This window comes from Falco naumanni, chromosome 8, assembly GCF_017639655.2.
Source record: "Falco naumanni isolate bFalNau1 chromosome 8, bFalNau1.pat, whole genome shotgun sequence".
Lineage (NCBI taxonomy): Eukaryota > Metazoa > Chordata > Aves > Falconiformes > Falconidae > Falco > Falco naumanni.
In genome coordinates, this window is record NC_054061.1 from 42,618,812 (window position 1) to 42,636,362 (window position 17,551).

General features: G+C 37.5%; 1 protein-coding gene across 1 annotated transcript in view; it reads left to right on the forward strand.

The window, feature by feature from the left end:
- The window catches only part of SCN2A (sodium voltage-gated channel alpha subunit 2), an 80,764-nt gene that overhangs the window by 52,585 nt on the left and 10,628 nt on the right, over nucleotides 1–17,551 (forward strand). Inside the window, exons 18-21 of the mRNA XM_040604433.1 lie at nucleotides 10,923–11,043; nucleotides 11,420–11,574; nucleotides 12,220–12,393; nucleotides 14,531–14,653. Coding sequence (XP_040460367.1) covers nucleotides 10,923–11,043; nucleotides 11,420–11,574; nucleotides 12,220–12,393; nucleotides 14,531–14,653 — 573 coding nt within the window. The remainder of the gene's footprint in view (nucleotides 1–10,922; nucleotides 11,044–11,419; nucleotides 11,575–12,219; nucleotides 12,394–14,530; nucleotides 14,654–17,551) is intronic.

Below are 17,551 nucleotides of genomic sequence, written 5' to 3' on the forward strand. Positions count from 1 at the left end.
ATCTGTTTGAGAACAAAATCTTTCCCTGCGACAAAATCTGTTTATAATTTTTAATGTGGTTAAAATGTATTAAAAAATGTAAACAATTCATAAAAATATAAAATTAAAATTTATATTAAAAAAAATTCAGTGGCTACAGTGCAGAAACTGCCTTGAAATAGGGACCAAAATCTGAATTTCCCGTTTGAATTCCCTGATCACCAACATTCTTCCTTTTCTTTTTGTAGCCTGCTCAGTCTTTAACTATTTACTGCACAAGAGCATTATGTCAGTAGAAGAGATGGAGGGTGTAACTTATTCAGATCTGTTGGCTGGTGGTTAGCAGGACTGAGTATGACCACAATGACAATGGTGCATCTGTTTCTTCATTGTATAACAGGATGGTATGACTGCTGACTGTCTTGATTAGCCAAATCTTTCCTTTTCCTGATGGAAGGAATTCAATTGGGTGGTTCTACGACATGACAAAAATATTGGTTTCAATTCCTATAGGGAAAATTTTAAAGTCAATTACCCATATTTGAGACATGAGCTCCAGTCATTAAGCTTCGAGCATAAAAGAAAGGCTTTCTCCTCCAGATACAGTATTTAAAAGAAAATGATGTCTTAATTTCATTCTTGGAGGCACTTAATCCTGTAAATGTGTGTGTTAATCATGCTTCAGGAACTGCAAATTGATCAGGCGGTAAAACAAAGAAATACATATTCACAGAATGGCCAGGGTTGGAAGGAACTGCTGGAGATCAGCTAGTCCATCCCCCTGCTAAAGCAGGTTCACCTAGGGCAGGCTGCACAGAGTTGCATCCAGGTGGGTTTTTAACATCTCCTGAGCAGGAGACTCCACAGCCTCTCTGGGCAGCCTGTCCCAGTGCTCTGTCATCCTCAAGGTAAAGAGGTTTTTCCTCATATTCAGATGGAACTTCTTGTGTTGCAGTTTATGCCCATTGCCCCTTGTCCTGTCACTGGGCACCACTGAAAGGAGCCTGGCCCCATCCTCTTGACACCCGCCCTGAAGATATTTAGATGCATTCATAAGATCCCCTCTCAGTCTTCTCTTCTCCAGACTGAACAGGCCCAGCTCTCCCAGCCTTTCCTCATCAGGGAGGTGCTCCAGTCCTCTCATTGTAGCCCTCCGCTAGACCCTGTCCAGTAGTTCCCTGTCTCTCTTGGACTGGGGAGCCCAGAACTGGGCACAGCGCTCCAAATGCAGCCTCACCAGGCCAAACTAGAGTGACAGGGTCACCTCCTCCACCTGCTGGCCACGCTCCTCCTAATGCACCCCAGGATCCCACTGGCCTCCTTGGCCACAGGGCACACTGCTGGCTCATGGGCACCTTGCTGTCCCCAGCAGTCCCAGGTTTGTCCCCGCAGAGCTGCCTCCCAGCAGGTCAGCCCCCAGCCTGGACTGGTGCGTGGGGTTGTTCCTCCCTGGGTGCAGGACCCTACACTTGCCTTTGCTGAACGTCATTAGGTTCCTCTCTGCCCAGCTCTCCAGCCTGCCCAGGTCTGGCTGAATGGCAGCGCAGCCTCCTGGTGCGTCAGCCGCTCCTCCCCAGCTCTGTATCAGCAGCAAACTTGCTGAGGGTGCACTCGGCCCCTTCATCCAGGTCACTGATGAGTCAGTTGGACAGGACTGGACCTAGTACTGACCCCTGGGGAGCACCACTCGCTACAAGCCTCCAGCTAGACTCTGTGCCACTGACCACAACCCTCTGAGCTTTGTCATTCAGCCAGTTCACAACCCACCTCACTGTCCACTCATCTCAGCCACACTTCCTGAGCTTACCTATGAGGACGCTGTGGGAGACAGTGTCAAAAGCCTTGCTGAGGTCAAGGTAGACAACATCCACTGCTCTCCCCTCCTCTACCCAGCCAGTCATTCCATCACAGATAGTCTTGGTCAGGCATGATTTCCCCTTAGTGAATCCATGCTGACTTTTCCTGATAACCACCTTTTCCTCCACATGCTTCAAGATGACCTCCAGGATGGTGTTCCATCATATTTCCAGGGATGGAGGGGAGGCTGACTGGCCTGTAGTTTCCTGGGTCCTCCTTCTTGCCCTTTTTGAAGACTGGAGTGACATCAGCTTTCCTCCAGTCCTCAGGCACCTCTCCTGTCCTCCATGGCCTTTCAAAGATGATGGAGAGTGGCTTGGCAATAACATCTGCCAGCTCCCTCAGCACTCGGGGGTGTATCCCATCAGGGCCCGTGGATTTGTAGGTGTCAGGTTTGTCTAAATGATTCTAACCTGATCCTTCTTGACCAAGGGAGAGTTTTCCTTTCTCCAGGCTTCTTTTCTTGCCTCCAGGGTCTGGGAAACCAGAGGGCCGGCCTTGGCAGTGAAGACTGAAGCAAAGAAGACATTCAGTAACTCTGCCTTCTCTGTGTCCTTCGTCACCAGGGCAACACCTCATTCAGGCACGGCCCACATATTCCCTAGTCACCCTTTTCCTGCTGATGCGTTTGAAGAAGCCCTTCTTCTTGTCCTTGGCCTCCCTTGCCAGATTTAATTCCAAACACACCTTAGCCTTCCTCATTGCCTCCTTGCATGTTCTGACAGCATCCCTATATTTCTTCCAAGTGGCCTGTCCCTCTTTCCACATTCCATAAGCTTCCTTCTTCTGTTTGAATTTTGCCAGAAGCTCCTCGTCCATGCAGGCCTCCTGCCACCTTTGCTCGATTTCGTATTCATGGGGATGCACTGATTTTGAGCTTGGAGGAAGTGATGCTTGAAAATTAGCCAGCTCTCTTGGACCCTCGTGCCTTGTACAGTCATAATGCATGGGATTCCTCTAAGCAGGGCCTTGATGATGCCAGCGTTAGCTCTCCTGAAGTCCAGGGCTGCAATCCTACTTGTTGCCCTGCTTCCTTCACGCAGGATCTTGAACTCCACCATCTCATGGTCACTGCAGCCAAGGCTGCCCCAGCCTTCACATCCCCAACCAGCACTTCTTTGTTTGTGAAGACAAGGTCTAAAAGCACTTCTCGCCTCGTTGGCTTCTCTACCACTGTGTCAAAAAGTTATCATCAGTGCTTTGCAGGAACCTCCTTGGCTGCATGAGCCTAGCTGTGTTTTCTTTTCAGCAGATATCAGGGAGGTTGAAGTCCCCCATAAGCACAAGGGCTTGTGATCATGATACCATCTGCAGTTGTCTATGGAAAATCTCATTGATGTCATCTTCCTGATCAGGTGGCCTGTAGCAAGCACCCACACACTGCCCCTCATTTCAGCCTGCCCCTTAATCTTTACTCATAAGCTCTCAGCTAGGGAGAGGTTGATACATTCCAGTTGCTCTGTCACATAAAGAGCAACTCCATCACCTTGCCTTGCTGGCCTGTCTTTCCTAAAAAGTACACAGCCATCCATGACAGCGTTCCAGTCATGTCAGCTATCCCACCATGTCTCTGTAATTCCAATGAGATCATGGCCCTGTGACCACACGCAGATCTCTAATTCTTCAGAAATCAGTCAGGAATGATCTAGTACCAAGTAGTTTTGACTGGTCAAGCCTGAAACTCTTCTGAGCACAAAATTGCTTACTCTTGCAGAAGTTGCAGTTGGAAAACTGAAAGAAAATGTTTAAAAATTTGAGGCACCTTCAAGAAAGCACAGCAAAGGTGTTGCGAGCATATTTCTTAAGTGCCTAAATTTCAAATAGATTTTAATCACAAAAGTGCATATTTGTTATCTTAACCCTAATTCCTACTCTTCACTAGATAATTCTTATCCACCGTGGCTTTTGATATGGAGAAAAGTGATGGCTTATTAGTCACAGGCCCCACACTCTTGTCACGAAAATGATCAATAGCAAAAGAAGGCATTTTTTAATTTTTAAAAAAGTGACTACAAATGGCTTTTTGTTCAAGGCTTCCTCTTTTTTGCCATGCCATAACGTGCCTTGCATTTCTGCCCTCTCATGTTTTCCCATTTATATGATTCTGCTGTTGCTGAATATTGATCTGCCAGTCACTTCATTGCTTATACCATAAATTAAAAGAACTGAAATTAGAAACTGCCACCAAATCACATTCAATTAGCAATATCCCAAATGAAAGGCAACTGAGGCATCCATGTACTGTGAAAACACTGCACAAGATAGCCGGATGCTAATGAGTGTGTGTCTATGTGCTTTTGCTTTTCTTTATGTATAAACATGCATACACATTCACTGTGGTATAGGGCAATAAGCTGAATTTCTACAAAGTAATTATAATTTATTAGTAAGTTTTAATTAAGTATATTAATGTCTGGTGAATTCTTTATTATATCAATCAAGTATTTTGATTGAAATGTTAACTAGATTATGCCTTTCTAGAAAGAATACTTACATTATTGTACATGCTTGTAGGTGTGAATTTGCAAGAAACTTTCTAGAAAATTGCCTGAAACCTAAAATAGAATTAACTATGAGAACATTGTGTCCATAAGACTGGTAGCAGGGGAGTACAGTGTAATAAGGGAATTAGAAAACAAATACTAAATAAAACTTCACCGTGGAAGTAGTGCCATGAACGAATGTGGGGCTGCTGTGCTGAGTCTGTTGTCCTATATGTAAAGATACGTGGACCTGAGCTGCGTTACTGCTATCCAGTGGAGAAACTATAAAAATAATTTTTACTTTTTTGGTCCTGAAGTACTATGGGGATGGTTTATGTAGAAAATTTTGTAGTGCATGTATAGCTGTGTAATAATTAGGTTTTTATGCTAAGTGTAACTTCTAGGCTAGTAATTGCACCAAGATAGACCAAGTTACAAGATATTTTTAAATGCCTTGAAAAATACGGGTTCTTCTAATGCTGTTGCAGACACCTTAATAATGTATATTTTACTTTAAGCAGTATTCAGTGCAAAAAAAAGCAGAGGTGCTGTATCCTGAACTTCATTTCCTACCATTCTTACTTCTCACAGGAGTAGAACCAAGCTGGATCAGTCAAGCGGGCAGCTCTGGTGCCTTTTAGCGAGGCAGAGCGTCGTGTCACCAATTTTACACAGGTTACCTAAGCAAGTTATACATCTATATGTATATAGTATATAATCACTTTTTAACGGATATTGACTGGCCTGCATGCTATTCAGCTATGATCCTGTCCCATTCATTGCAATAAAGTACAAACATGCACAGCTGCTCTCTGCTGAGTCACGGGACTCGCATCACAGCATGGTCAGGCAAGATTGGCAGCCCCAATATTTCTGTGGTTCAGATGCTATACTTCCCATGATATTTTAACAGTATTTTGCAGTGCATGCTATGTACCATTCCCAATCTTGATGGTAAAGTTTTCAAGATTCTATTTTTGAAGGGTTTTATTTCCTTTTGAAAGAAGACAGAATATGTAACGCATAAGCTATGTTTCTCATCAGAAGCATATATAAGTCCATCTGTAAATTGTGTTGTAATGAAAAACTGTTAGCTGTTTTGGAAAACTTTCATACTATTGTATTTTAGCTTATAATGGAGGTAACTTGAAACTCATGAAAGTCACATTTTTATTTTCCCCAATTTTTTTCTTAGAAATGCTTCTCTTCAGTACTCGTATAAGCATTAAGCTATTTCAGAGATTAATATGCAGTACTTGAAGCACCATTAAGCATGAAATTCATTTAATTTTCACAGTCAAAGCATGTGACCATCATTTGGTAAAAAAGCTCATATAAAACTGGTATTTGGCTGGTCAAACATTCAGAGATCAGTTCTGCTCTTACTTACGCCCACACTTAGAAGTGTAGAGGTGCAAAGAGAAAACTGATAGCAAGATCTGGCCCAATGCAGTCTTACCATAGCTCTTTAATTTATACTCAGAAATTGACTACCTCCCCGAATGTTGTCTGCCCTGAGAAGCTTGTTCTCATCTTATCAGTAATAAATAAGGTTCAGCAGTCTAGTAAATAAGCTACTGATTTTGAACCACAAGGTCCCCAGCTTCAGCAAGATTTACATCTCACCTATTAAACATTGCCATAATATTTACAACACCATAGTTGGATGCTGATGCTTTCAGTTTGGTAAATCAGTAGAGTTAAAATATACTATTGCATAGCTTTTTGTCTTATATTTTCCTTATATTTTGTAAGGAATAATCTGACAAGTCATATTTTGATTTTAAAATATTCATTATTCAAAATCCTTTGACACTGAAGAATTTAGGCTTTAGATTGTGAATTGCTCACATCATATTGGCATACTGTGATTCATAGCAGATATTAAGTTGTTAATATTAGAGTTAATTGGCGTTCACTTGATTAATCTTTAAAAACACCAGTCCCTTGCTCTGTTTCAGAAATATTCTTTCGATATTGCCTGTGTGAATTAAAGAGCCTTTTAAAGTAGCTTCCAGTGAGAGTGCTTTTTCAAATATTTCCACTGCTACTTACGATGCTTTTGCTTTCATCCAACGTTCTTGCAAATATTTTCTTTGTGAAATGCTGGTAAATAAGTAGATCAAAGGAATTATGAATAGCAATAAAGTACAGTGGATTGTAATTTAGGGATCCTGTTTTTTTGCAATATTTGCAAACAATAATAATCGCAGAATTGTTTTGCTTTTACAATATTCTGGTTTTTTTGAACTGATAGAGTCATTATGCCTGACTGTATAAGCACTAGAAAGAGTGAGAACCGGATTCCACTTAATTATACCAGTGGAACTGCAATGATATTTACCACTTGGTTGATTGTATAGGTGATGTAGCTGTACTGAAGAAGACTGGATAAATTTGGATATAATGCCATTTACATCACAGAACATCTCATTTTCATACTGACATCCACACAGCACTGAAAAAATAAAACCAATATATTTTCCATTATTTAACGTTTTCACAGGTATTTGGGAGGAAAGGAAATCAAAAGCAAAACCAAAACGGTGGTTTCTCTTGGTGCCATCTTCCTGCTTATGTCTGTTCTGCTCTTTGCTCCTTCAGTCCCTTAAATTATGATTTCAACAGCTATTAGTGGCTTCCTGGCCAATCATGAAATTTCAGGCTTTGTTAAAAATGTTAAACTAAGCTGTTCAGCTACTCTCAGATCATCATTTTTGAAAGAAAGAGAGAAAGAAAGATATGTTAGAAGCTCAAAGTGGCCTGGCTGTAAGTGAAGCAGAATTGTATGAATCTATGAGATGTTGAGGTTCAGAAAGTAATTATGTCAAAAACTTCCTGACCTAAATTTGGCTGCTGCTTTTTGCAATGCTGCTATGATAGGCAAGCTGCTTTCCACTTCCAGTTTCTATCTTGAAAGCTAAACTAAAATCTGTATCTCATACTGTACTGTATTGCTGACTAAAGCATGACTGGCAAGGCTGTTGGTAGATGTGACCTAAAATATATATATATATATCTATATATCTTTATGATAATCAGGATACTGCTGCTTTAGAACCATGTAAGTACTTCTGTCCCCTTACTGTCTTCTGTGAAAAGGAGATGGAGTATGTGGATTCTGAGGGTTTTGAAAAGTAGATTTCTCTTAAGAATAATTTCCTTAGCATACTATTCAGAAAAAATCTAGCATCATAACTCTTGAAGAGTGTCTAATACTTGACCCTGATAAATCTCTTACAATATGGGTGACTGAATACTTTTGAAACCTAGAACCATGGTATAAAAGAGGCTTGAAAAGGACTTAGTGTTATATCAAAGATAACGTTTGGGTTTGATGATTATCTTGTTTCCACATGTTCATTTTTTAAAAAAGCTCTATACATGTTAAGTATATAGTGTTGCCTAAATCCAGTAATGCTGGTGAACAGAGTAGAATTTATCAGGTACAAAGGTAACTGAGATATGTTAAGATAAAGAACCGGGACATACACTACATATCTAACATACCAGGGTCTGCAGTTAGGGGGGCAGTCTAGCTATCCAGCTGGATTTCATATGTGAACACTGGCAAGTCACAGTAAGTGGCAGAAAAAGTCTTCTTATGTATTAAAAAATATGGACAAAACATAATCAGCAATAACATGGTCCATTCCCAGGTGATGTCGTGTTGAATACGTAGAAATCAGTACAACATCCCTGGGTCAGTTGCTTTATAATAGAACAGAAGTTCGCTGTGGAAATAGGCGATTGTCACTGTGAAAAGTTTTCCTAGCATACTGAACTTAATTGATTTGGTAAAATCTTGAGATGTTGTATTGTAAAACCTTCCTAGCTGTTTGTAATGCATACTAAATTTTATGAATATTATATAGTGTGCCATACAATAAATACATTGTTAACAATAACAAAGAAAAACAAAAAAAGACTAATTATTTCTGTTGAAAAATTCTGATTTTTTTCTTCCCCAAATGATACTGAATTATTAGAGATTGCATTTATTAAATAATTTTTCTAATATGCTTCTTCATATACTGATCGGATTGGGGCCAAATTCAGGTATGATAGAACAGCATGCTAAGGAAATACTCTGTTACACCAACAACAGAAGAGTAACTGAATTATCAGTGGGATAAGGCATTTAATTGTTTCAAGTGTCAATGTGTCTCAAGTATCTTCTTGTGTCTTCAATGTGTTTCAAGTATCAACTGCTGTTGATTAAATTTAGGATTTTTCTGTTTAGCTTAACTCCTGTGATTATTATTACAGCTCTTTAAAAGAAGCATACCAGATTTTCAGTGAGAAGAGACTTGTATGATACAACTCGCCATACATACTGCCCCACATAAATAAAGATGGCTTTCTGATGTTCCTGATAATTGACTGTTCTACTGATCACTTTCTACCTTTTCTACCTGATTTTTTGGTCTCTCCTTATAGTGGATATCTCTAATCTTTCATCTTGAGTTAACTGTTAGTCTTACACAATTTCAGTAATAGGAATTCTTTAGCCCTTCTTAAAGTTAATATGCTGATTACATTAACTGCGTAATATCTGTGTTACTGAACTCTTCATTTCCTTGTAAAAGAATGGACAGTAGGTCTTTTAAATTTATGTTTTAACCTGTTCATAGTTTTTGTTTGCTCTGCTACTACTACAGCATTCTGCTAGAAATGCTGTCCAGATTGGAATGATGCAAGCAACATTTTAAGAAAATGCTACATAATCAAACAGATAGTCACTTCTCAGTTTAAAAATTCTTTACTGTGTAGTATTGATAAACATTAATTTTTAACACTACATACAAATTTCTTTGGAATGTACCTTGCGTTTATGGTATTTCTGGCCTTTCCTTAAACTGATGATTGACTTCCACTAATGTTTAAATGCTGTGGTCCTTACTTGAGGACTACAGTATTCATCCCATACTTTCCAGTTTCTCCCTTTTAGAGGCAGTATTCCACAATGACCAAACTGCCATGCATTATCTATAATCTGAATACTTTGCAATGGGAAATTTGAAATAATAATCTGCAGAAAAGTGTGCATCCATGTCTTTGTATATTGGACCTAACCTCGTAGATTCTAAATCTCATGCACAAACATGAGACATGAATACATAAGCTGGGATTTTGAAAGAAACATAAAGGAAATGGGTGCACAGATATCACTGAAAGTATGTGCATAATACATCCCACAATACATGTTTCCATTTGTTTGGTCTTCCTCTAAAATGTGGGCTATGGTGTACCATGGTACACAAAAATCAAAGTTAAAAATCACAACACAATATACTGTCAGTATGATTTGATAAAATTAGAGTGGAGGATAAAGGAATTAATCTTTTTTTGTTTGAAGAACATACTTAATATTGTCTGCAATGTAAAATTCCATTGAAGTAATATGGTACTTTCTGTATTCACATACTAATAATGTTTAATTTCCTTTACAAAAAAAGTATAGAATTTGGATCTTGTCAAACATGTTTTAAAGGAATAATGCCTCTAACTTAAGTTTTAAATGTCAGCAAAGATATAGCTTTAATGTTACCACGGACCATCTCTCTGTCTAATATTAATACCCTATAGACTGTATTCTATAATCTGCTTACATCATTCCCTTTATAAAATTAGCTACTTATCAATGCAGCCATTTTACTGATGTTATACTCCACATAGTGATAACATTAGAAGAGTCATAGAATGCCATGATCAAACTACTTTTACTTATTATAGTACTCATATTTGTCTGTTGCCAGCATAATGCAATGGTGTGAAAGAATCACTTTGAAGATTTGGATTATTTGCAGTATTGTTTTATGACAGTATTGTTTTAAAAGCATTTCTTTTCACTTTAGTCTTAAAAAAATAAAGATCTTTGGGGGCTTTTATAGTGATTGGACATGTATGTGTACTGTACCAAAGTAATAAGTAGTTTCAAAACGCACAATCAATTCAGAAAATGCATTGGCAAGTGAGAATGCAAAATATCAGCTACTGCTCTTAAAGTAATGTGCTGCTCATTTGGAAGTAAAGAGGATTAAACTATCCTATACAATTAAAAACATGTGTTTTCATGTCAATGATAATGAAAAGTTTATATTAATACTTTTTAGATTTCACAGATTTGATAGAATAACATTTACTTGAGACATGAAAATACATCTGTGTAGCTTGCTGTTGGTTTGGTCATGACGTTGGAAAATTATTTGTATTAACACATGCTATCTGAAGTGTAATCCAAAATGCAGCCACATGATTGGAATAACTAAACAATACGAAGTGTGGAAGGCTCCCATGCCTCTTACTGAAATTTCATTTCAGAATTCTTATGTGTGGCTCAGAATAGTAGTCTAATAATTTCTTCAATTCCTTGTATGAAAATACCAAAATATTTTCAATAGGAAAAATGCACATGATGTAGTTTCTAATCTTGTGACCTCACCTGTAGTAGAGCAATTTGGCATTATAGATTGTAGATAAGAAATTAGTTTAATATCAGAGCACGGAATACATGCAGAATATTTTGGTATGCATTTCAAACATGAACTATTCAAAATAATTAAAACTGAAAAAAATAATTATGTGGGGTTTCATTCACAGAAATTAAATGCATCCAGTTCATCAGAAGGCAGCACTGTTGATATCGGACTACCTGCAGAAGGGGAACAGCCAGAAGCAGAACCCGAAGAAGTTCTAGAGCCAGAGGCTTGTTTTACAGAAGGTAGGTGAAGTAAAATATATGTGAAGTGATTAGACCTGACTCTGTCGATTTGGACTGGATTCTATTTTTATTCAAAATCAAGAAGCAGCTTTGTGACTATAGTTGTATTTTCTGTTTGTATTGTTTGTATTAGTAACTCCTTCAAAGGTACTACCATAGATGTACTGTTCTTGTGCTCTCTCTGTCCTTGGAAGGTATTGTAAGAATTACAAAGCTTTAACTTTAAATATTGAAACAAAAATCCTTTAACAGGAGATGCTTATTTACAAGGATCTATTGCAGTAGCACTGAAATAAGCCAGATTACTTCCACTCATTGTGATTCCTAATAAATATTTACCTTATGCTAACATCTCAAAATCTATTATCGCATTTAGGCTGCGTGCGGAGATTCAAGTGCTGTCAAGTCAGTGTAGAAGATGGGAAAGGGAAAATCTGGTGGAATCTGCGGAAAACCTGCTACAAGATTGTTGAACACAACTGGTTTGAGACCTTCATTGTCTTCATGATTCTTCTCAGCAGCGGTGCTCTGGTAAATTCAGTGTGGAACTATTGTATCTATTTTAAACAGCAAGCAATTAGAATTACAGTTAATTATAAAGCTGCACATAAAACATCAGAACTTGATATTCAATTCATAAATGTTCTAATATCAACATATATATATCAACAAGCATTGAGCATGTATTGTAGGATACCTAAGAGTGCTCACAGGCTATGCAACAAATTGTTTGGCAAGTTCAAAATGTAGTGTTAATGGAAATAAGAAATTAGTTATATCAGACTGGTATTCACATGGTTTCATACTGATGATAATAGCTTTTTTTTGCCTTATACACATTTAAAATAAACCACAGTTGAGCTAGGAACTTATCAACAGCAGCTTGAATTGTGAAACTGAGATGTAAGGTGCCAATGTGATTCCCTCAGGTATTTTACCAGACTGATGTTAAATCAGATGCGCTAAGTACCGAGGTAATTAGTTCCTCATAGCAGGAGCAAAATACAGTGTACTTGCTACACTTGAGTCAACGCAGAGTGATTCACTGTCAATGTAGACATTTTCTTTTGAAAAGGAGTTTTTAATCTTTGTTATTCAAAATCTTTCTTGGCTACTATATACCACACTGGAAACTGTGACAACATTTAATGATATCTTCAAAAATCTTTTTCACAGGCATTTGAAGATATATACATAGAACAACGTAAAACTATCAAGACCATGCTGGAATACGCTGACAAAGTTTTTACTTATATCTTCATTCTGGAAATGCTTTTAAAATGGGTGGCTTATGGCTTTCAAACCTATTTCACTAATGCGTGGTGCTGGCTGGACTTCCTGATTGTTGATGTATGTATTCTTTTTCATGTCCTGTACAACAAGCTCTAAAAATCAGAATATTGTTTTCAGGGTAAGCTTTCTGTTCTATTCAATGGAAACTTTATTTTAAAACTGTTGCTGTGGTACAGTTTACAATTCTGTTCAGAAAAGAAAAAAATATTTAGATATACTTATCACTCCAGAGAAGTTTTGTTGATGTTCTCTAGTTTGGTCAAGTTGTAATGCTTTATTGACATGATGCTTTTCACTTTTTTCTTTTTATGGCGTGGAAAGGATGCCGTTCATCCTCTTCAGTTTTTGCTGTATATGGAGCTTAATTATTTCAGAGCAATTTCTTTAAAGGTTTCTAACATTCTAATCAAATACTGTAAGTGTCCTGTCACTTACTCTATGTAGTACGGAAGGAAAATACTGGTAGGAACTCTCAATTCCATTGTACTCTTGCACTTTTCACTGCATCACGTGGGCGATCTTAGAGAGACACTTGGAGAACTGTAGATGAGCTCCCTTAGAATGGGTTCTCAAATGGTTTTCAAAAGGCTGCACCACCAAGGAGGAGATACACTATGCCTGAAGGAGACCTAATGAGAAGTGCATTGTAATTTCAAGTATACATGCTCACCAATGTATGCACAGTACTGGGTAGCATAAATGGAAGTCTGCAGATCTTTAACCATATAGGAGATGTTCATTTCCCTTCCATCCCCAATAGCCTTACTGCATCTGTCTGTGCTAATAGGCTGTCTCTCAATTGCACCTATGTAATTCCCATGGAATGCAAGGTAAGAATCTGTTTTGAATCACTTATTTGTTCATTCCGAAAAGCAGCAGAATTCTATAGAAATCACACTGTATCTCCTTAAAACTATGATATGATAGACCATGAAGTTTTTACTACACAGAGCTTGGAAAACATCATAACTTTTACATCCATACCAGCATTGCAAACCCTATGATAAAACACGACTCTATGCACACTTAGTATCCTGTGATTGAGTCTGTACCAATGTAAAATATTTGGCTCAATCATCAGATGTGTAAATTACTATGCATATGACCAGAGCTTTACAGAGACACCATGAACAATACTTTACACTGTCATTATATGTTTATAGTATTTATCAACAAATATTTAATTCTTATTTGATAGTCTGTGTTTAGTTACTTTTGTGAACTTTATAAATAACTTCATTAGTTTTCCATGGCAACCTTACGCTGGTGCATTTTTTTTCATGGAAAAAATTAATCTCTGAAGCATGTTTTTTAGTCTTTAATCAGAGGATGGAACAAAGAAAAAAGATTAATTTGGAAATGAAAGAATTAAAAGAGAACAGGAATGATGTAAGGGAAGGTCATTAAATGGAAAGAAACAGAAGATTGTTGGATGTTTTTTTTCTTTACTAGAGCCACTCCTTCCCAATGGTTTACTATAAATATATTTCTAAGGATTATTGATGAAGGATAATTGTATTATTTATTTTACAGCTATTCTAGTTTATTTACTCATCTGCCTGCAGACCAGACCAGCGTTATGCAAGCCAGAATTGGTGAAGTGGTTGAAGGAGTCACAGGGAATGAATGAAGTGTGGTTATGCCTAACAGTGAAGCTTCTACCATTGTCTAACAAACAGTTGGATATCAGTGTTGATTAGTCTGGTTAAATCTGAACACCACTGGTAGCTGTGGCTGTTGAATAAGATTTTCTGGAGACTAGAAAGTTACATTTGACCGAAGGCCAGGTCTGGCTGTGTTTTTTGAGAGCTTTTACATTCCCATCAGGTTCTGAAGATATCATGGGAAGTCCTAACCTAAACTCATCATTCCAATTCACCCAACTTTTGGGATTTTTCTTTTTGCGCGTGACTTCATTTTTCTTTAAATGCCACCAAATGTTGACCAGTTTATGTGAATTTAAAAGGCATTTTTATACCATTCTACCAACATGATTTCACCAACAGGTACCTAGAATATACTCCTATTCTACTTTGTCTGACTTGAAAGATCTTTCTGCATTATAGAGGGTTTCCTGGAGAAAGAGGTCCAGCCTTGAATCTTCTTGAGAAGTTCAGGGCACATCATTCCCACCATATGTATTGAAAGGATATACAAGATGAATGAGCAATATTGCCTTTCTGTTTTTGTGTAGGTCTCTTTGGTTAGCTTAACAGCTAATGCCTTGGGCTACTCAGAACTTGGTGCGATTAAATCCCTTAGGACACTAAGAGCTTTGAGACCTCTAAGAGCCTTGTCGCGATTTGAAGGGATGAGGGTAAGACAAAATGAAAGAATCGGAAATAATGCATGCATACATAGAAAAAATGCATGCAGAATAATCAACAGCAAATCCATGCAGAAATGCTACACTATCATCCTATATATTTTACATTTGTCACTAACATATAAGCAAAAGTCTTCATCTGCTTATATGAATTCATGTGTTATCGCACACATTGTTACACTTATTTAGGCTCCTTGGCCTTTCACCCTATTTCATATTTTCCTGGAGGGCCGAAGGATTTATCAGCTGCATGGATCTATACAATGTTACTACAAAACTGGATTTATCCCATATAAAAAAATGCTGCTGTAGTCAGAAAAGTTTTGAAAAAACAATACTTCTTCACAATAGTGTGTGCACATGTACACACATATGTATGCACATAAGTATTTCACACAAGTATAGAATACCACATGTAGTCTATCAATATCTTTTAACTTACTGTTCTGTAAATATTGATTGGGAATTTCTGTTACAATTTAAAAGTTTTGTGATTAATTCCTATGTCAATAAGTAAATTGGCAGTGTTAAAATACCTTCTCTCTTTCAGATTAGAGCTATTGCATTCTATTTAAAACAACTTTTCTAGTATACCAAAGATGGAGCTGGTTTTATGATTTCTGGCCTAAATTGGTTGCTTGCTGCTTTCCATGTTGATTTTAAAATGTTGATTGTAATCTAGAGAGCACTGAGCATCCTGAAAACATATCAGAAGACTTTTGCTGACAGAGTTGGGTATATTTGAAGAATTACTGTCCCCAGCTGTTATCCCCAACTGGTATCGCCATACCAGTTACTGCAGCTGAGACCCTCAGCCGCCCAGCTGGGCACTCTCATGTCTATTCCAGTGCAAAGTGAAATTGATTAGTTTAGATCACTTCTTTAGTGCACTGAATGGACAAAAACCTTATGTGTTCTGCTATGACGTGAAAGCTCTAGAAGGGTCTCTTAGGGGGAGTAGTTAACAACTAGAGATGGTAGATATTTCTAGCTCCAGCCACAAGGAGATGTCTGATTTACACCTTCAGAGTCTATCTGTCTGCCTTGGACATATTGCCACAGATCTGATCAGCAGGTGCACCTGAGCTGAAACCCTATTGCTAACTAAAAGGGATCCTTGTGGGAGCTCCCTGTGCAGTCACTGATCTTTAGCACCACAGGTTATAAGCTGCTTAGCAAATTTATAAGTCATCTACAAATTGGTGAGCTTCTGAAGAAAATGGGATGCTCTGTGTGTGGCAAGTAAAAGACTTCAACTAGAAAGGAAACAGGATTTGATGAAAGGTTATAAATTCAAATAGAAAATACCACTTCCTTGCCTCCAGCAGGTTTCTGGAACTTTGCTGAAGCAAATTTTAAAATTTGGGATGTTTATATTCGATATAAGGCCTATCTAAAACATCAGTAATATCTCACTAAAAAAACACATTAGCTGTTGTTTTCCTGTGAGAATGATGAGGGAAAATGAGCCAAAGACAAAATATGTCACTTTTTATATGCACAGTTGCTTAATGTGGCAAGGAAGAAACAATCACTTTGTCAAGAATGTTAATTGACAAGAAATTGTCAATCCCGTAACTTTCCTGTTGGTATAAACTACCTATTAATTTTATACTGATGTGCTAACTGTAAAATACAGTAAAAATACACAGATAAGGAGGAGATTTATGACTTTAGCAAAAGTTACAATAAAAAAAAAAGTTAAAATAAAAAATAGTGGATGAATTCAGTTAAGTTCAGACTAGAAATGCAACCTATGTTTTTATTAGGCAATCAACCATTGACATTTTCCTATGGATATAATGAATTTTGCCTTATTTAAAGTAAATAATTTCAGGCTTAATGTCTTTAAAGGTAGAGTAGCTCAAGCTGCTGAAGAAATTAATATGAGAAGATTTTAAGGTCTGATACATGGAAATTGAAGATGTCTGTTCATAACATAGTAATATCATTGGTGTTTCACATCTGTGAACTGAAAATATGACAATATAGTATGGTGCACATATTTGCATAAGCACTTAAAATTGCTTCTAGTGAGCATTATATTTCCTACATACAGCAAGAAATTCCATTCTACAGATCTAAAAATTTTAATCCACCATACTGTTCTCTAGGATCAGGGCTTGCACCTGCCCAAACTAATAATTAATAGAAAACATTGCCCCTATGGAAAACATGGTGTTTCCCCTGCATCTTCCCACCACTAGTATTGCTAGGAGAAATACATTTTAATTTGCACTTGGGATTTCATGGCAGTAGCCTGTGGGAGTATAATTAATCTGTCTATGCTCTGTCCCAAGCAATGTCACTCACTGCTGTGTGGTGCTAGGCACATACTACCTTTATTTTAACCAGTAAAGAACACTTTTAATGTCTTTCTAACGCTTTCCCTGCTTTAACTTCTGTCAGGCCTTGGCCTGTTTTCTCACACTCCTGCTACCAATGGAGGCTAGGAGGTGTCTGGATCAGTGTTTTCAGTAATGCTCAACAGTACGTTTTGAGTGTCTTCAATTGATTCATATTACAAGCCGGTTCTGCTATAGCTTCAGGAATCAGATTAAAAACAGAGAAAGTAGGTCAGCTGTAGAAATCCAGCAATTACAGAAAGAAGAACATGACTGGACCTGCAGCTGTAGCAGAAAGAGGAACACAGTTCTCGGGTGTAATGAGACTGAAAGCTCGAGGACAAATATTTTCACTTCATTAACTGTCCTTTTATATCTCAATAATTATTCCTGATGGATTATATTATTATGTTTAAGAAATCTGCTTATATTTTTAAGTAGAAGAATTGAGATAACTTTAAATAAAAATAATGTAAAAATAACAGCACATATATTTGGAAAATATTCCCAAACTGGAAAAAAATGATGTCACAATTTATTATTC